Source organism: Staurois parvus, unplaced genomic scaffold (assembly GCF_062004578.1).
Source record: "Staurois parvus isolate SC_StPar_1 unplaced genomic scaffold, SC_StPar_1.0 ptg002825l, whole genome shotgun sequence".
In the NCBI taxonomy this organism is placed as follows: domain Eukaryota; kingdom Metazoa; phylum Chordata; class Amphibia; order Anura; family Ranidae; genus Staurois; species Staurois parvus.
Genome location: NW_028320621.1, coordinates 50,132 through 71,698, shown reverse-complemented (window position 1 = coordinate 71,698; position 21,567 = coordinate 50,132). Strand labels below are relative to the sequence as shown.

The 21,567-nt window shown below is 38.1% G+C and overlaps 1 protein-coding gene across 2 annotated transcripts in view; it reads right to left on the bottom strand.

The window, feature by feature from the left end:
- The window catches only part of LOC149429076 (tubby protein homolog), a 70,037-nt gene that overhangs the window by 14,628 nt on the left and 33,842 nt on the right, over nucleotides 1-21,567 (bottom strand). For both annotated transcript variants that reach the window (XM_089666760.1, XM_089666759.1), the window contains 6 exons: nucleotides 20,161-20,282; nucleotides 18,032-18,223; nucleotides 14,352-14,464; nucleotides 8,790-8,904; nucleotides 4,140-4,238; nucleotides 2,797-2,968 (listed from right to left, as the gene is read on the bottom strand). In XM_089666760.1, coding sequence (XP_089522886.1) covers nucleotides 2,797-2,968; nucleotides 4,140-4,238; nucleotides 8,790-8,904; nucleotides 14,352-14,464; nucleotides 18,032-18,223; nucleotides 20,161-20,282 — 813 coding nt within the window. The remainder of the gene's footprint in view (nucleotides 1-2,796; nucleotides 2,969-4,139; nucleotides 4,239-8,789; nucleotides 8,905-14,351; nucleotides 14,465-18,031; nucleotides 18,224-20,160; nucleotides 20,283-21,567) is intronic.

The following is a 21,567-nucleotide window of genomic DNA, read 5'->3' as shown; positions in this document are numbered from 1 at the left end:
TGTGTGGGAAGGGCAGGGCCAACTCAATATTGAACCCTACGGACTAAGACTGGGGGGCCATTAAAGGTCATGTGTGTGGGAAGGGCGGGGCCAACTCAATATTGAACCCTACGGACTAAGACTGGGGGGCCATTAAAGGTCATGTGCGTGGAAAGGGTGGGGCCCGATACTGGGGGCAATATAGTGTATATATACGGGGGGGCGGGGACAATACTTGGGGCAATATAGTGTATATATACGGGGGGGCGGGGACAATACTTGGGGCAATATAGTGTATATATACGGGGGGCGGGGACAATACTTGGGGCAATATAGTGTATATATACGGGGGGGCGGGGACAATACTTGGGGCAATATAGTGTATATATACGGGGGGCAGGGACAATACTTGGGGCAATATAGTGTATATATACGGGGGGGCGGGGACAATACTTGGGGCAATATAGTGTATATATACGGGGGGCGGGGGACAATACTTGGGGAAATATAGTGTATATATACGGGGGGCGGGGACAATACTTGGGGCAATATAGTGTATATATACGGGGGGCAGGGACAATACTTGGGGCAATATAGTGTATATATACGGGGGGGCGGGGACAATACTTGGGGCAATATAGTGTATATATACGGGGGGCGGGGACAATACTTGGGGAAATATAGTGTATATATACGGGGGGCGGGGACAATACTTGGGGCAATATAGTGTATATACGGGGGGCGGGGACAATACTTGGGGCAATATAGTGTATATATACGGGGGGGGCGGGGACAATACTTGGGGCAATATAGTGTATATATACGGGGGCGGGGACAATACTTGGGGCAATATAGTGTATATATACGGGGGGCGGGGACAATACTTGGGGCAATATAGTGTATATATACGGGGGGCGGGGACAATACTTGGGCCAATATGGTGTATATATACGGGGGCGGGGACAATACTTGGGGCAATATAGTGTATATATACGGGGGGCGGGGACAATACTTGGGGCAATATAGTGTATATATACGGGGGGCGGGGACAATACTTGGGGCAATACAGTGTATATATACGGGGGGGCGGGGACAATACTTGGGGCAATATAGTGTATATATACGGGGGGCGGGGACAATACTTGGGGCAATATAGTGTATATATACGGGGGGGGACAATACTTGGGCCAATATAGTGTATATATACGTGGGGCGGGGACAATACTTGGGGCAATATAGTGTATATATACGGGGGGCGGGGACAATACTTGGGGCAATATAGTGTATATATACGGGGGCGGGGACAATACTTGGGGCAATATAGTGTATATATACGGGGGGCGGGGACAATACTTGGGGCAATATAGTGTATATATACGGGGGGCGGGGACAATACTTGGGGCAATATAGTGTATATATACGGGGGGCGGGGACAATACTTGGGGCAATATAGTGTATATATACGGGGGGGGACAATACTTGGGCCAATATAGTGTATATATACGTGGGGCGGGGACAATACTTGGGGCAATATAGTGTATATATACGGGGGGCGGGGACAATACTTGGGCCAATATAGTGTATATATACGGGGGGCGGGGACAATACTTGGGCCAATATAGTGTATATATACGGGGGGGCGGGGACAATACTTGGGGCAATATAGTGTATATATACGGGGGGCGGGGACAATACTTGGGGCAATATAGTGTATATATACGGGGGGGGACAATACTTGGGCCAATATAGTGTATATATACGTGGGGCGGGGACAATACTTGGGGCAATATAGTGTATATATACGGGGGGCGGGGACAATACTTGGGCCAATATAGTGTATATATACGGGGGGCGGGGACAATACTTGGGCCAATATAGTGTATATACGGGGGGCGGGGACAATACTTGGGGCAATATAGTGTATATACGGGGGGGGGCGGGGACAATATAGTGTATATATATGGGGGGCGGGGACAATACTTGGGGCAATATGGTGTATATATACGGGGGGCGGGGACAATACTTGGGCCAATATAGTGTATATATACGGGGGGGGACAATACTTGGGCCAATATAGTGTATATACGGGGGGGGGACAATACTTGGGCCAATATAGTGTATATACGGGGGGCGGGGACAATACTTGGGGCAATATAGTGTATATATACAGGGGGCGGGGACAATACTTGGGGCAATATAGTGTATATATACGGGGGGGCGGGGACAATACTTGGGGCAATATAGTGTATATATACGGGGGGCGGGGACAATACTTGGGCCAATATAGTGTATATATACGGGGGGCGGGGACAATACTTGGGGCAATATAGTGTATATATACGGGGGGGCGGGGACAATACTTGGGGCAATATAGTGTATATATACGGGGGGCGGGGACAATACGTGGGCCAATATGGTGTATATATACGGGGGGGGCGGGGACAATACTTGGGCCAATATAGTATATTTAAACAATATTACTTTGTATCTCCTGTCTGATCAGGTACAATGTATCCCAGGGGTCTCCAAAATGAGGGCTGCATGTGGCCCTTTGTTAGCCTTTATCCGGCTCTTGGGAAACTATTCCTCCCACTGACACCAATGATGGCCACTACTCTGCCTCCTACTGACCACCAACCCTGAGGCCATGTTTGCTCTCACTGATGGGGGGCCTGAAACATGTTCTACCCCCACTGGCCACGATCTGGCCCACAAACCGGCCCTTTGTTTGAAAAGTTTGGATAAAAACTAAAAATCACAAAGTAAATGGAAGAGATGTGAAAGACATTCCACTAGTGGCGATTTTGTTCCACTTACGATCGTTGTCGTGTATAATTTGGAAATTCTTCACAGAAGCCTGCGTGACGCGGCCGTGGAAATTCAGGACGTAGGACTGGGTGTCATCGTTCCAGACGGGGGTCTTGTTGTGCAGCTCTATGACGCTCTCCGTGCTCTTGTTCTGCCATCGGGAGAGAAGCGTCTCATGTTCCTGCAGAAAGAGAATCCCAATCAACAGGAGAGACAAATCCCTTCCCAGGTCTCAGGATGCAAATCACACTCTGGGTCTCGGGACATGGTTCCCTTTCCAGATCCGGGAACTCAGCACAGGGATGGTGGGAACTCCTCATAATGGGCTCATACAGGGGCGGACTGACCATTTGGAAACTTGGGCACTGCCCGAGGGCCCGGGGTCAGTAGGGGGCCCCATGAGATGCCCCTGGTACCGTTTTCATAGGATTTTTTGAGTTTGGCAAGGACACAGGGGCCCCATGATCCCCTATTGCCCGGGGCCCCATGAGTTGTTAGTCCGCCCCTGTGCACATAGGGCGTACAGACCTGGGAACTCAGCACAGGGATGGTGGGAACTCTTCATAATGGGCACAGCGGGCGTATAGACCTGGGAACTCAGAACAGGGACGGTGGGAACCCCTCGTAATGGGCACAGTGGGCGTACATACCTGGGAACTCAGCACAGAGATGGTGGGAACCTCTCATAATGAGCACAGTGGGTGTACATACCTGGGAACTCTGTACAGGGATGGTGGGAACCTCTCATAATGAGCACAGTGGGCATACAGACCCGGGAACTCAGTACAGGGATGGTGGGAACCCCTCATAATGGGCACAGCAAGGGTACAAACCCGGGAACTCAGCACAGGGATGGTGGGAACTCCTCATAATGGGCACAGTGGGCATACAGACCCGGGAACTCAGTACAGGGATGGTGGGAACCCCTCATAATGGGCACAGCAAGGGTACAAACCCGGGAACTCAGCACAGGGATGGTGGGAACTCCTCATAATGGGCACAGTGGGTGTACAGACCCAGGAACTCAGCACAGCGATGGTGGGAACCCCTCATAATGGGCACAGCGGGTGTACAGACCCAGAAATGCAGCACAGGGATGGTGGGAACCCCTCATAATGGGCACAGCGGGTGTATAGACCCGGGAACTCGGCACAGGGATGGTGGGAACCCCTCATAATGGGCACAGCAAGGGTACAAACCCGGGAACTCAGCACAGGGATGGTGGGAGCCCCTCATAATGGGCACAGTGAGGGCACAAAGCTGGGAATTTTGGGTGAAATGAGTTTATCTTGTGTATCATGTTGTCACAAGCGGTAGGTAGAAATCCTTCCAGGACGGAGGTAAGTACTCACATTTCTGGGTCTTATAGACACCCTCTCGTGGTCCATGTTCATCCCTGGAATAATCACACTCATTTTCCGAGGTCCTTTAAAGCCTAAAACGTTGGTTTCCTGGAGCAACAAAGACAAAATATTCCCATCAGATCGATGAACGACTCTTATGCAGGCCATAGATGGGGAGAAAACCGGCCGAAAATTCGTCTGAAAGAATAATCGGTCGATTTTCGGATCGTTAGTGGCTGAATTTTTCGGCCGTTTTTCGTCATTCTGACACATTTTTTTAATCGGTGAAGTTGGAAAAAAATCGGCAAATTCGGCCGATTTTCACGGCAATGATGGGCAAGTCAGCCGATCTTTTTACCGATTAAAAAAATGCGCATGAGCCGTGACCTGCAAGAGGAAAAAGAAGAAACAGAAGAAGATGAAGACAAAAGAAAAGGAACGTCTGTACTTATAAATGTCACATAGAATCGTGAGGTGTCCCTGCAGAGAGATCCGCGATTATATCTGACATCTAAAAGTACAGCAAAGTTGTAACATTGTATCCATTTGTATCCGAATAGAAACATCTGGATCCGAAATGGACACAAATAGATACAATGTTACAACTTTGCTGTACTTTTAAATGTCAAATATAATAGCGGATCTCTCTGCAGAGACACTTCACTATTATATCTGCCGGCCGTAGACGGGACGAAAATCAGACGACTTTTTTTTACCAATGGTGGTAATTAGAGATGAGCGAAGTATTCAAAAATTCGATTTGGCTGATTTGGCGAATTCGAGGAATAAATTCGATTCTATGCAAATTTATTCGCTGTGAATTTAACTTATAAAAAGGGTGTTTCTAGGCTTCAGAGAGCCTTTATATTAGTGCAGAACACTGTACCTTTAATTTAAATGCCCTTGGAGTCTGCTGGGGAAGAGAAATAATACTGTCAGTCAGTATGACATGCAGATGAGTGCCGTCCATCTGAGAATCACCGCACACTTCACTCATTTGGGCAGTCACGGGGCCAAAACCAGAGTGTGGAGCCACAGTGTGGCGGTGGAGGCAGCAGCAATGGGAGGCCATACAGCACCCTATGACAAAAATGGAACCCACCAGCAGTGTGAGGAGACCTGAAAGTGGCACATGGCAGAGTGTGGCGATGGAGACAGCAGCAATGGGAGGCCGTACAGAGACCCATGAGACACTCTGGACCTGGCAGCAGCATGAGGAGGCGGTACAGGGGCCCATGGCAAGAAGAAGAAGAAGAAGAAGAGGATGAGGATGAAGAAGAAGAAGTAGGATGAGGATGAAGAAGAAGAAGAAGAAGAAGAAGAAGTAGGATGAGGATGAAGAAGAAGAAGAAGAAGAAGTAGGATGAGGATGAAGAAAAAGAAGAAGAAGAAGAAGAAGAAGTAGGATGAGGATGAAGAAGAAGAAGAAGAAGAAGTAGGATGAGGATGAAGAAGAAGAAGAAGAAGAAGAAGTAGGATGAGGATGAAGAAGAAGAAGTAGGATGAGGATGAAGAAGAAGAAGAAGAGGAAGGATGAGGATGAAGAAGAAGAAGAAGAAGAAGAAGAGGATGAGGATGAAGAAGAAGAAGAAGAAGAAGTAGGATGAGGATGAAGAAGAAGAAGAAGAAGAAGAAGAAGAAGAAGTAGGATGAGGATAAAGAAGAAGAAGAAGAAGTAGGATGAGGATGAAGAAGAAGAAGAAGAAGTAGGATGAGGATGAAGAAGAAGAAGAAGAAGTAGGATGAGGATGAAGAAGAAGTAGGATGAGGATGAAGAAGAAGAAGAAGAAGTAGGATGAGGATGAAGAAGAAGAAGAAGAAGTAGGATGAGGATGAAGAAGAAGAAGAAGGATGAGGATGAAGAAGAAGAAGAAGAAGAAGTAGGATGAGGATGAAGAAGAAGAAGAAGAAGTAGGATGAGGATGAAGAAGAATTCCATTCCAGCAAAAAGTGTATCTGCAGAGAGTTCCACTATTTCTGACAGTTCTCTGACAGTTCCTTCACATTTACAGCGGTTGAAACATTGTATCTATTTGTTTCCGAATAAAAACATCTGTATCCTAAATGGAAACAAATAGATACAATGTTTCAACTGCTGTAAATGTGAAGGAACTGTCAGAGAACTGTCAGAAATAGCGGAGCTCTCTGCAGGGACACTTTTTGCCGGCTGTAGAAGGGATGAAAATCGGCCGATCGGGGAAAATTCGATTCGTGCATCCGAAGTTTGCTAATATTCGGATTCGACGCGAATCAAATTTTTCCTAATATTCGAAACGAATTCCACTTCGCCAGGTTCGATTCGCTCATCTCTAGTGGTAATGTCGGCTGATTGAACGACCGATTTTCCGTTTTTCTTTTAAAAAAAATGGCCGGTTTTCTCCCCGTCTATGGCCTGCATTAGAAGAATGATGCAGGGCGGGGCTGGAAATGCTACAAATGCTACTCTTCACTCAGCCTGCGTTTACACCAATCACGGAGGGACCAATCACACTTCTCTGTCTGGCAATCTGATGGACATGTCTGGGTTTGGCGGTTGCCAGGAGAACGGTACTTACCTGACTGCATTGTGCCAAGTGTAAAGTTTGGTGGAGGGGGGATTATGGTTGGGGGTTGTGTCTCAGGGGTGGGCTTGGCCCCCTAGTTCCAGTGAAGGGAACTCTTAAGGCGACATTTTGGACAATTTCATGCTCCCAACTTTCTCGGGGATGGCCCCTTCCTGTTCCAATATGACTGGCCACCATATATATATATATATACAGTCATGGCCGAAATTGTTGGCACCCTTGATATTTTTCCTGAAAATCAAGTATTTCACACAAAAAAGGTATTGCATTAACACATGTTTTGCTATACACATGTTTATTCCCTTTGTATGTATTGGAACAAATATAAAACAGAGGCAGAAAAGCAAATATGACATAATGTCACACAAAACCCCAAAAATGGGCTGGACAAAAGTATTGGCACCCTTAACTTAATATTTGGTTGCACACCCTTTGGAAAACATAACTGAAATCAGTCGCTTCCTATAACCATCAATAAGCTTCTGACACCTCTCACCCGGAATTTTGGACCACTCTTCCTTTGCAAACAGCTCCAGGTCTCTCTTATTGGAAGGACACCTTTTCCCAACAGCAATTTTAAGATCTCTCCACAGGTGTTCAATGGGATTTAGATCTGGGCTCATTGCTGGCCACTTCAGAACTCTCCAGCGCTTCTTTGCCATCCATTTCTGAGTGCTTTTTGACGTATGTTTGGGGTCATTGTCCTGCTGGAAGACCCAGGATCTTGGACGCAAACCCAGCTTTCTGACACTGGGCCCTACAGTGCGACCCAAAATCCTTTGGTAATCCTCAGATTTCATGATGCCTTGCACACAGTCAAGGCACCCAGTGCCAGAGGCAGCAAAACAACCCCAAAACATCATTGAACCTCCACCATATTTTACCGTAGGTACTGTGTTTTGTTCTTTGTAGGCCTCATTCCGTTTTCGGTAAACAGTAGAATGATGTGCTTTACCGAAAAGCTCTATCTTGGTCTCATCTGTCCACAAGACGTTTTCCCAGAAGGCTTTTGGCTTACTCAAGTACATTTTGGCAAACTGTAGTCTTGCTTTTTTATGTCTCTGTGTCAGCAGTGGGGTCCTCCTGGGTCTCCTGCCATAGCGTTTCATTTCATTTAAATGTCGACGGATAGTTCGCGCTGACACTGATGCTCCCTGAGCCTGCAGGACAGCTTGAATGTCTTTGGAACATGTTTGGGGCTGCTTATCCACCATCCGGACTATTCTGCGTTGCAATCTTTCATCAATTTTCCTCATCCGTCCACGACCAGGGAGATTAGCTACAGTGCCATGGGTTGCAAACTTCTTGATAATGTTGCGCACTGTGGACAAAGGCAAATCTAGTTCTCTGGAGATGGACTTGTAACCTTGAGATTGTTGATATTTTGCCACAATTTTGGTTCTCAGGTCCTCAGACAGTTCTCGTCTCCTCTTTCTGTTGTCCATGCTTAGTGTGGCACAGACAGACACACAATGCAAAGGTTAAGTGAACGTCTCTCCTTTTTATCTGCTTTCAGGTGTGATTTCTATATTGCCCACACCTGTTACTTGCCCCAGGTGAGTTTACAGGAGCATCACATGCTTGTAACATTCTTATTTATCCGCAGTTGTGAAAGGGTGCCAATACTTTTGTCCAGCCCATTTTTGGAGGTTTGTGTGACATTATGTCGAATTTGCTTTCTTTCCTCCCTTTTTTTGTTTTGTCCCAATACACACAAAGGGAATAAACATGTGTATAGCAAAACATGTGTTAATGCAATACGTTTCGTGAGAAATACATGATTTCCTGGAGAAATATCAAGGGTGCCAACAATTTCGGCCATGACTGTATATACGTTGTTTGGTTTTTTTTGCTATTTTTCCCACGAAAGTGGAGTCACCCTTTAAAAGCAACTTAAGTATTCAGCTGCAACCACAGAAATGTATTAAATTCAGGAAAAATGCATTTTCTCACTGAAATGAGACCTTATAGTATCATGGCAAATAACACCCCCCTCCCCCCCTGGGATATCCTGTAGTACAGAAGAATACAATGTATCCATGAGACAATTGGATAAATCTGATGCCGCAGGCGCTGAGTTTCGCCGCGCACTCACGTAGCAGATGGCGGCCAGCTCCTGCCGTAGATTGCTGGCCTCCAGGCTGGAGGACGTTTTCACTGGGTTCACCCCGTTGTCATAGACGGTGAACTTCGTACCCATTAGGTTTGATCTGAGCCGGAAAATAAAAGAGAAAAGAATTTGTTATTGTGATTGTCATGTATGCTGCACACATGCGCCGAACGAAAAAATTGGTTTCGTTTCGATTTGTTATTTTAAAAAAATTTGTGTACTTCAATTTTTTTTTATAAATTGCAAAATATATGAAAAATATATTTTAAAATATATATTTTTAAAATATATTATTCAGATTTTTTTTAACATATAAAAAAGTCATTTTAACATGTATTTTATATAGATATTTCTAAATACATTCCAAAAATGTAGATTAAATGTATTTTTAAAGACATACGGTATATTTGAAAATGTATTTTTAAAAATATTTTTCATATATTTTGTAATAAAAACACATTTCAACATGCAGTATATATATATATTTATTTATTTATCAAAATATATGAAAAATATATTTTAAAATATATATTTTTAAAATATATTATTCAGATTTTTTTTAACATATAAAAAAGTCATTTTAACATGTATTTTATATAGATATTTCTAAATACATTCCAAAAATGTAGATTAAATGTATTTTTAAAGACCTACGGTATATTTGAAAATTTATTTTTAAAAATATTTTTCATATATTTTGTAATAAAAACACATTTCAACATGCAGTATATATATATATTTATTTATTTATCAAAATATATGAAAAATATATTTTAAAATATATATTTTTAAAATATATTATTCAGATTTTTTTTAACATATAAAAAAGTCATTTTAACATGTATTTTATATAGATATTTCTAAATACATTCCAAAAATGTAGATTAAATGTATTTTTAAAGACCTACAGTATATTTGAAAATGTATTTTTAAAAATATTTTTCATATATTTTGTAATAAAAACACATTTCAACATGCAGTATATATATATATTTATTTATTTATCAAAATATATGAAAAATATATTTTAAAATATATATTTTTAAAATATATTATTCAGATTTTTTTTAACATAAAAAAAAGTCATTTTAACATGTATTTTATATAGATATTTCTAAATACATTCCAAAAATGTAGATTAAATGTATTTTTAAAGACATACAGTATATTTGAAAATGTATTTTTAAAAATATTTTTCATATATTTTGTAATAAAAACACATTTCAACATGCAGTATATATATATATTTATTTATTTATCAAAATATATGAAAAATATATTTTAAAATATATATTTTTAAAATATATTATTCAGATTTTTTTTAACATATAAAAAAGTCATTTTAACATGTATTTTATATAGATATTTCTAAATACATTCCAAAAATGTAGATTAAATGTATTTTTAAAGACCTACGGTATATTTGAAAATTTATTTTTAAAAATATTTTTCATATATTTTGTAATAAAAACACATTTCAACATGCAGTATATATATATATTTATTTATTTATCAAAATATATGAAAAATATATTTTAAAATATATATTTTTAAAATATATTATTCAGATTTTTTTTAACATATAAAAAAGTCATTTTAACATGTATTTTATATAGATATTTCTAAATACATTCCAAAAATGTAGATTAAATGTATTTTTAAAGACCTACGGTATATTTGAAAATTTATTTTTAAAAATATTTTTCATATATTTTGTAATAAAAACACATTTCAACATGCAGTATATATATATATTTATTTATTTATCAAAATATATGAAAAATATATTTTAAAATATATATTTTTAAAATATATTATTCAGATTTTTTTTAACATATAAAAAAGTCATTTTAACATGTATTTTATATAGATATTTCTAAATACATTCCAAAAATGTAGATTAAATGTATTTTTAAAGACCTACAGTATATTTGAAAATGTATTTTTAAAAATATTTTTCATATATTTTGTAATAAAAACACATTTCAACATGCAGTATATATATATATTTATTTATTTATCAAAATATATGAAAAATATATTTTAAAATATATATTTTTAAAATATATTATTCAGATTTTTTTTAACATAAAAAAAAGTCATTTTAACATGTATTTTATATAGATATTTCTAAATACATTCCAAAAATGTAGATTAAATGTATTTTTAAAGACATACAGTATATTTGAAAATGTATTTTTAAAAATATTTTTCATATATTTTGTAATAAAAACACATTTCAATATGCAGTATATATATATATTTATTTATTTATCAAAATATATGAAAAATATATTTTAAAATATATATTTTTAAAATATATTATTCAGATTTTTTTTAACATATAAAAAAGTCATTTTAACATGTATTTTATATAGATATTTCTAAATACATTCCAAAAATGTAGATTAAATGTATTTTTAAAGACCTACGGTATATTTGAAAATGTATTTTTAAAAATATTTTTTATATATTTTGTAATAAAAACACATTTCAACATGCAGTATATATATATTTATTTATTTATCAAAATATATGAAAAATATATTTTAAAATATATATTTTTAAAATATATTATTCAGATTTTTTTTAACATATAAAAAAGTCATTTTAACATGTATTTTATATAGATATTTCTAAATACATTCCAAAAATGTAGATTAAATGTATTTTTAAAGACCTACGGTATATTTGAAAATGTATTTTTAAAAATATTTTTCATATATTTTGTAATAAAAACACATTTCAACATGCAGTATATATATATTTATTTATTTATCAAAATATATGAAAAATATATTTTAAAATATATATTTTTAAAATATATTATTCAGATTTTTTTTAACATATAAAAAAGTCATTTTAACATGTATTTTATATAGATATTTCTAAATACATTCCAAAAATGTAGATTAAATGTATTTTTAAAGACATACGGTATATTTGAAAATGTATTTTTAAAAATATTTTTCATATATTTTGTAATAAAAACACATTTCAACATGCAGTATATATATATTTATTTATTTATCAAAATATATGAAAAATATATTTTAAAATATATATTTTTAAAATATATTATTCAGATTTTTTTTAACATATAAAAAAGTCATTTTAACATGTATTTTATATAGATATTTCTAAATACATTCCAAAAATGTAGATTAAATGTATTTTTAAAGACATACGGTATATTTGAAAATGTATTTTTTAAAATATTTTTCATATATTTTGTAATAAAAACACATTTCAGCATGCAGTATATATATATATTTATTTATTTATCAAAATATATGAAAAATATATTTTAAAATATATATTTTTAAAATATATTATTCAGATTTTTTTTAACATATAAAAAAGTCATTTTAACATGTATTTTATATAGATATTTCTAAATACATTCCAAAAATGTAGATTAAATGTATTTTTAAAGACCTACGGTATATTTGAAAATGTATTTTTTAAAATATTTTTCATATATTTTGTAATAAAAACACATTTCAGCATGCAGTATATATATATATTTATTTATTTATCAAAATATATGAAAAATATATTTTAAAATATATATTTTTAAAATATATTATTCAGATTTTTTTTAACATATAAAAAAGTAATTTTAACATGTATTTTATATAGATATTTCTAAATACATTCCAAAAATGTAGATTAAATGTATTTTTAAACACCTACGGTATATTTGAAAATGTATTTTTAAAAATATTTTTCATATATTTTGTAATAAAAACACATTTCAACATGCAGTATATATATATATTTATTTATTTATCAAAATATATGAAAAATATATTTTAAAATATATATTTTTAAAATATATTATTCAGATTTTTTTTAACATATAAAAAAGTCATTTTAACATGTATTTTATATAGATATTTCTAAATACATTCCAAAAATGTAGATTAAATGTATTTTTAAAGACATACGGTATATTTGAAAATGTATTTTTTAAAATATTTTTCATATATTTTGTAATAAAAACACATTTCAACATGCAGTATATATATATATTTATTTATTTATCAAAATATATGAAAAATATATTTTAAAATATATATTTTTAAAATATATTATTCAGATTTTTTTTAACATATAAAAAAGTCATTTTAACATGTATTTTATATAGATATTTCTAAATACATTCCAAAAATGTAGATTAAATGTATTTTTAAAGACATACGGTATATTTGAAAATGTATTTTTAAAAATATTTTTCATATATTTTGTAATAAAAACACATTTCAGCATGCAGTATATATATATATATTTATTTATTTATCAAAATATATGAAAAATATATTTTAAAATATATATTTTTAAAATATATTATTCAGATTTTTTTTAACATATAAAAAAGTCATTTTAACATGTATTTTATATAGATATTTGTAAATACATTCCAAAAATGTAGATTAAATGTATTTTTAAAGACATGCAGTATATTTGAAAATGTATTTTTAAAAATAGTTTTCATATATTTTGTAATAAAAACACATTTTAACATGCAGTACATATATATATTTATTTATTTATTGAAATATATTTTGAAATATATTGAATATGGCCAAAATTGTAGTATTTCAAATATATGTCAATTTAATACTAAAATTTTGGCCATATTCAATATATTTCAAAAATATAATTCAATATATTTGGGAAATATATTTCAAAGTGTATTTTGGAATGCATTTACAAATATATGTAAAAATATATGCTGAAATTACTTTTTTATCTGTTAAAAAAAAATCTGAAGAATATGTTTTAAAAATATATTTTCAAATATATGTCTTTGGAAAATACATTTAAATTACATTTTTGGAATGCATTTACAAGTATATTTAAAAATCTATGTTTAAAAACATTTTTTTAGATGTTCAAAAATATCTGGAAAATATATTTTAAAAAATATATTTTTAAATATCTGCCTTCAGAAAATATGTTTTAATTTAAATTTTTGGAATACGTTAAAATATATTCGCGTGGCCAATATATTTTAAATATATGTCGCATGTATATTTTTTTTTCTAAATATGTTGCAAAAATATTTCTCTTCCATATGGAAACATACGCGATTTGCCGCAGCGCGGTTTCAACAGTAGTTCTTGTATGACTTTTTCTGCAGTTTTGTTGCGATTTCAGGTGCATAGACTACATTAGAAATCGCACTGCAAAATGCAATGGAAAACGCAAGAAATCGTCGGGAAATCTTCACCAGTTGTAAACGAATCTTCAGAAAACGCGGTGAAATCGCAAACAAAACGCTCGATTTTAAATCGCATCCAGTGTGAGCCAAGCCTTTAAAATCGAGCGTTTTGTTTGCGATTTCGCCGCATTTTCTGAAGATTCGTTTGCAACTGGTGAAGATTTCCCGACGATGGAATGGACAGGTAGGTTGTCATCAGATTTGATGAATTCCGGATGTTGTTCCCTGATCGATACTGAACTTACTCTCCCGATTGTGGGTGGAGATCGGTCCCAGTAAAATTTGGACATTTATTCGATGTATCCCTCCCATATTATTACCGCAATTTGCCGATGAAGCTCTCTCCTCCCCGGGAGAGGTCGGTCGGATCGATGGAGATGAGGTAATTGGAGGTTTTGCTCTTCTTCCTTTTCCTCCCAGCCAATAGAAATACCTGAAAAATATATATATATTCGAGACACTAAAACCCCCTTCTGGACCTTCAGGAAGCAAAGAGGAGACAATACAAAATCAGTTCTAAACTGGAACACAACCCCCCCCCCCCCTCCGGAATATTCTGCATAACACCCACAGCCACAAATATTTTCAATTGTGCTTTCCCACAATGCACAATAATATGTATTGACAACCTCCATGGCTAAGCCCTGTGGGTGGGACGAAACGCGTCGGTGGGTGGCCTGGACGGAGCCTGGGCTGAGGCTGCTCTTCCTTTAGAGACTGTTGGGCTTTGTCGATGGGGGGTGCTCCTTCTTCAGTTGGGCCCTCAGAGTCCTTCCCTCAGTATTTGTGTTCTTCCTTAATGTGTATTTGATGATTATTTGCACGTGATTGTTTTTATTTATTTACACATTATGTATTATTTATATAAATACAAACAGTGAAAAAAGTCAAAACAAATGTTTTGATTTTTTTCACTGTTTCTATTTCTGGGGGGAAAAAAACCATCAAATAAAAAGAAGAGACCCAGCAGAGATAAAAGGAACTTTGGGAGCCATAAACCAGTTGAGCACTTCGGGCAATTTGATGCAGACCCTGAGAATCTCCAACAAAGTACCACTGCTGCTTTTATAAGGTAATATCTGGGTTTGTAAAGGCATTTGGTGCCCACTGAGTGGATTTATATTCTTTATAGCTTCTGTGGAAGATGTTTAAGTGAACGTTTTTCTGACTAGGGTTCAACTTTCCTACTGACTCCACTTTCCCATTTACTTTTCCTATTGGCTTTTCCCATTGACACAATTTTCCTATTGACCTTTCTTATTGGTTTTTCCCAGTCACTTCATTTTCCCATTGACTTTTCCCATTGACTCCATCTTCCCATTGACTTTTCCCATTGACTCCATCTTCCCATTGACTTTTCCCATTGACTCCACTTTCCATTTACTTTTCTTATTGGCTTTTTTTATTGACTCAGTTTTGCAATTGACTTTCCATTAGTTTATCCCACTGACTCCATTTCCCATTGGCTTTTCCCATTGACTCCATTTTCCCGATGACACCATTTTCCCATTGACCTTTCTTATTGGCTTTTCCCATTCACTCCATTTCCCATTGACACCATTTTCCCATTGACTTATCCCATTGGCTTTTCCCATTGAATCCATTTTTATATTGACTTTTATTGTTGGTTTTTCCCAGTGGCTTATCCCATAGACTTCATCAATTTTCCCATTGACTCAATTTTCCTAGTGACTTTTCCCGTTGGCTTTATTCATTGACTCAATTTTGCAATTGACTTTTCTTATTGGCATTTTCCATTGTTTATATTTTCCCATTGACACCATTTTTCCATTGACACCATTTCCCATTAACTTTTCTCATTGATTCCATTTTCCCATTGACCTTTCTTATTGGTTTTCCCCATTGACTCAATTTTCCCATTGAATTTTATTATTGGCTTTTCCCATTGACTCCATCTTCCCATTGACTTTTCCCATTGGCATTTTTCATTTACTCCATTTTCCGATTGACTCCATTTTTATATTGACTTTTCTTGTTGGTTTTTCCCAGTGGCTTATCCCATAGGCTTCATCAATTTTCCCATTGACTTTTCCCATTGACTCCATCTTCCCATTGACTTTTCCCATTGACTCCATCTTCCCATTGACTTTTCCCATTGACTCCATCTTCCCATTGACTTTTCCCATTGACTCCACTTTCCATTTACTTTTCTTATTGGCTTTTTTTATTGACTCAGTTTTGCAATTGACTTTCCATTAGTTTATCCCACTGACTCCATTTCCCATTGGCTTTTCCCATTGACTCCATTTTCCCATTGACACCATTTTCCCATTGACCTTTCTTATTGGCTTTTCCCATTCACTCCATTTCCCATTGACACCATTTTCCCATTGACTTATCCCATTGGCTTTTCCCATTGAATCCATTTTTATATTGACTTTTCTTGTTGGTTTTTCCCAGTGGCTTATCCCATAGGCTTCATCAATTTTCCCATTGACTTTTCCCATTGACTCCATCTTCCCATTGACTTTTCCCATTGACTCCATCTTCCCATTGACTTTTCCCATTGACTCCATCTTCCCATTGACTTTTCCCATTGACTCCACTTTCCATTTACTTTTCTTATTGGCTTTTTTTATTGACTCAGTTTTGCAATTGACTTTCCATTAGTTTATCCCACTGACTCCATTTCCCATTGGCTTTTCCCATTGACACCATTTTCCCATTGACACCATTTTCCCATTGACACCATTTTCCCATTGACCTTTCTTATTGGCTTTTCCCATTCACTCCATTTCCCATTGACACCATTTTCCCATTGACCTTTCTTATTGGCTTTTCCCATTCACTCCATTTCCCATTGACACCATTTTCCCATTGACTTATCCCATTGGCTTTTCCCATTGAATCCATTTTTATATTGACTTTTATTGTTGGTTTTTCCCAGTGGCTTATCCCATAGACTTCATCAATTTTCCCATTGACTCAATTTTCCTAGTGACTTTTCCCGTTGGCTTTATTCATTGACTCAATTTTGCAATTGACTTTTCTTATTGGCATTTTCCATTGTTTATATTTTCCCATTGACACCATTTTTCCATTGACACCATTTCCCATTAACTTTTCTCATTGATTCCATTTTCCCATTGACCTTTCTTATTGGTTTTCCCCATTGACTCAATTTTCCCATTGAATTTTATTATTGGCTTTTCCCATTGACTCCATCTTCCCATTGACTTTTCCCATTGGCATTTTTCATTTACTCCATTTTCCGATTGACTCCATTTTTATATTGACTTTTCTTGTTGGTTTTTCCCAGTGGCTTATCCCATAGGCTTCATCAATTTTCCCATTGACTTTTCCCATTGACTCCATCTTCCCATTGACTTTTCCCATTGACTCCATCTTCCCATTGACTTTTCCCATTGACTCCATCTTCCCATTGACTTTTCCCATTGACTCCACTTTCCATTTACTTTTCTTATTGGCTTTTTTTATTGACTCAGTTTTGCAATTGACTTTCCATTAGTTTATCCCACTGACTCCATTTTTCCATTGACACCATTTTCCCATTGACACCATTTTCCCATTGACCTTTCTTATTGGCTTTTCCCATTCACTCCATTTCCCATTGACACCATTTTCCCTTTGACTTTTCCCATTGACTCCATCTTCCCATTGACTTTTCCCATTGACTCCACTTTCCATTTACTTTTCTTATTGGCTTTTTTTATTGACTCAGTTTTGCAATTGACTTTCCATTAGTTTATCCCACTGACTCCATTTCCCATTGACACCATTTTCCCATTGACACCATTTTCCCATTGACACCATTTTCCCATTGACCTTTCTTATTGGCTTTTCCCATTCACTCCATTTCCCATTGACACCATTTTCCCATTGACTTATCCCATTGGCTTTTCCCATTGAGTCTATTTCACCTAATGGCATAATTTCATCTAAGTGTTCCAATTTTTTCCCCAACATTTCAGCAAAACAAAAAATGGTCTCTTTCCTTAAACCCTTCAACATCACAAACCTTTTTGCCGTCTTCCCTCTCCAGGTGGAGGTAATAGGTGGGGTACATGCCCCGGTCCATGCCCTTCTTATCCCGGGTGATCCTGCACTTAATGGTGACTCCCTGAGGGGCCGGCCGCATTGAGAACTCTTCCAGGTCCTCCACGTCGATGGACGGTTCGTTGGTCTGTGGGCTCGGTGCTGCGGCGCTCTCCTGAGGGGAACAAACACTTAATTAACCAACCAAAGAGAGTCATTTCTTACAGAAGTACATAGAGAGAGAAGTGCATGTTGTGTCATTGCTAACCTCTCGATGAAAAATGTGTCATGGCTATCCTCTGAAGTCAGACCTCCTGCATCAGTTTTGGGTGGATTTAGTTACAACTAAGCTACTTATAGTGTTCCCAAAACTAAAACTTTTTAAACAGTTCTGGATAGAGTGGCGAAAGGTTAGAACATGTGTTTGTCCTGGTGACCACTGTCTCTGAGGTGAGAAATATAAAGTTTAGAGTTGTCACCAGAACAGGAAGGGATTTCCTCTCAATTCCTGTTTTTTTTTTCTACAGGGCAGAAAGTGAAGGGAAATCTCCCCAAATGAACAAAGAGGGCTATAAGAAAACCCTTTTAACCCTTCCCTAAGCCATCACAAATGGGAAAGTTATGGCCTTCGATATAAATGGGGAAAGTTATGGCCTTCGATATAAATGGAGAAAGTTGTGGCCTTCGATATAAATGGAGAAAGTTGTGGCCTTCGATATAAATGGAGAAAGTTATGGCCTTCGATATAAATGGAGAAAGTCGTGGCCTTTGATATAAATGGGGAAAGTCGTGGCCTTTGATATAAATGGGGAAAGTTGTGGCCTTCGATATAAATGGAGAAAGTTGTGGCCTTCGATATAAATGGGGAAAGTTATGGCCTTCGATATAAATGGGGAAAGTTATGGCCTTCGATATAAATGGGGAAAGTCGTGGCCTTCGATATAAATGGGGAAAGTCGTGGCCTTCGATATAAATGGGGAAAGTTGTGGCCTTCGATATAAATGGGGAAAGTCGTGGCCTTCGATATAAATGGGGAAAGTCGTGGCCTTCGATATAAATGGGGAAAGTTGTGGCCTTTGATATAAATGAAGAAAGTCGTGGCCTTCGATATAAATGGGGAAAGTCGTGGCCTTCGATATAAATGGGGAAAGTCGTGGCCTTCGATATAAATGGGGAAAGTCGTGGCCTTCGATATAAATGGGGAAAGTCGTGGCCTTCGATATAAATGGGGAAAGTCGTGGCCTTCGATATAAATAAGGAAAGTTGTGGCCTTCGATATAAATAGAGAAAGTTGTGGCCTTCGATATAAATGGAGAAAGTCGTGGCCTTCGATAAAAATGGGGAAAGTCGTGGCCTTCGATATAAATGGGGAAAGTTGTGGCCTTCGATAAAAATGGGGAAAGTTGTGGCCTTCGATATAAATGGGGAAAGTCGTGGCCTTTGATATAAATGGCGAAAGTCGTGGCCTTCGATATAAATGGGGAAAGTCGTGGCCTTTGATTTAAATGGGGAAAGTCGTGGCCTTCGATATAAATGGGGAAAGTCGTGGCCTTCGATATAAATAAGGAAAGTCGTGGCCTTCGATATAAATGGAGAAAGTCGTGGCCTTCGATATAAATGGGGAAAGTCGTGGCCTTCGATATAAATGGGGAAAGTCGTGGCCTTCGATATAAATGGGGAAAGTCGTGGCCTTCGATATAAATGGGGAAAGTTGTGGCCTTTGATATAAATGAAGAAAGTCGTGGCCTTCGATATAAATGGGGAAAGTCGTGGCCTTCGATATAAATGGGGAAAGTCGTGGCCTTCGATATAAATGGGGAAAGTCGTGGCCTTCGATATAAATGGGGAAAGTCGTGGCCTTCGATATAAATGGGGAAAGTCGTGGCCTTCGATATAAATGGGGAAAGTCGTGGCCTTCGATATAAATAAGGAAAGTTGTGGCCTTCGATATAAATGGAGAAAGTCGTGGCCTTCGATATAAATGGGGAAAGTCGTGGCCTTCGATAAAAATGGGGAAAGTCGTGGCCTTCGATATAAAATTCTCTGGTACTTTTGCCCACCATGCTCATTGGTCTTAGTCCCGGAGCCAATCAGATTGAAGGTGCTCCTCACCTTGTTGGACTTTTTGCTGGTGGCGGAGCCGGGCCGGGTGTTGCTGTTCAGTTGGGAGGAACTTGAGCTGTCTTCATCTTCCTCGTCTCCTTCTTCATCGAAGTTCATGCTGCTGGATATACCTGGGGGGGGGACACCAGACAGGAATTGGGGGCTCATTCACATGGCATTTACAAGCCTAATCCGGTTTTAGGCAAACCTATAAATACATATAAAAGAGATTCAAAAAGACTTGTTGTCCATCCAGTTCTGAGATTCACACAACTCTGTCACGCAGCACAGGCCTGTCTGGCAGGCCGCAGACCTGGCATTTCACTGCTGCAGTTTAGTAGCGCTTACAGGTCTTGTCCCTCCCCAGAAGACTGATGAGCTCATCTCCACGTCACTTTGCCCTCTCCTCCTGTCAGCATGCTCCTGATTGGCTCCTGGTGCTGCCTCTCCCTCCCCCAGTCTGAGCTATGCTGTAAAAAGGATGCAAGAAGCCGATCACAATGGGTCACATGACTGGCGATCCTTCCTGCCCGCCGGCTGTACAGACCCTATGAAAGCAGCGCCAGGGCCGGATGGAAGGGGTTAATCTGTGAAGAACTTTTTTGCATCTAGATTGACCACAAATTTCTCCATCGTATGGCCACCTTTAGGCGCCATTCACAGGAACGCGCGCAGATATGCGCATCTCGGCGCGCACTTCCAGAAATACGTTAAAAATGCGCCCGAACCTTCATCGCACTTATTTCCTAGTAACATCCCAAACTCTGCTGGAGAAACACGCATTTTGTCACGCATGGCAAAGACACGTGAGCTCACGTCCAAGGGATACTTTGGTGCATTTGTCGCGCATAGAGAAGCCCATTCAAGTGAATAGGCCGCCCTCTGCTGTACCATGAAAACCGTGTTGTGTCGCGCAGGTGTGAATGGGGCCCTAGTGAGGAGCTGCACAGCCTTCATGCAGGAGCGAAGATGGATGATGAGGACGCTGTCTATGGCACAAGCACCGCCGGATCCAGCCTCTCTGATGTGGGAGTGCAATAAAAAATGTCAGCATACAGAGGTCAGCAGGGCAGTGTACAGGGGTCAGCAGGGCAGCGTACAGGGGTCAGCAGGGCACCGTACAGGGGTCAGCAGGGCAGCGTACAGGGGTCAGCAGGGCAGCGTACAGGGGTCAGCAGGGCAGCGTACAGGGGTCAGCAGGGCAGCGTACAGGGGTCAGCAGGGCAGCGTACAGGGGTCAGCAGGGCAGCGTACAGGGGTCAGCAGGGCAGTGTACAGGGGTCAGCAGGGCAGCGTACAGGGGTCAGCAGGGCAGTGTACAGGGGTCAGCAGGGCAGTGTACAGGGGGTCAGCAGAGCAGTGTACAGCGGTCAGCTGGGCAGCGTACAAGGGTCAGCAGGGCAGCGTACAGGGGTC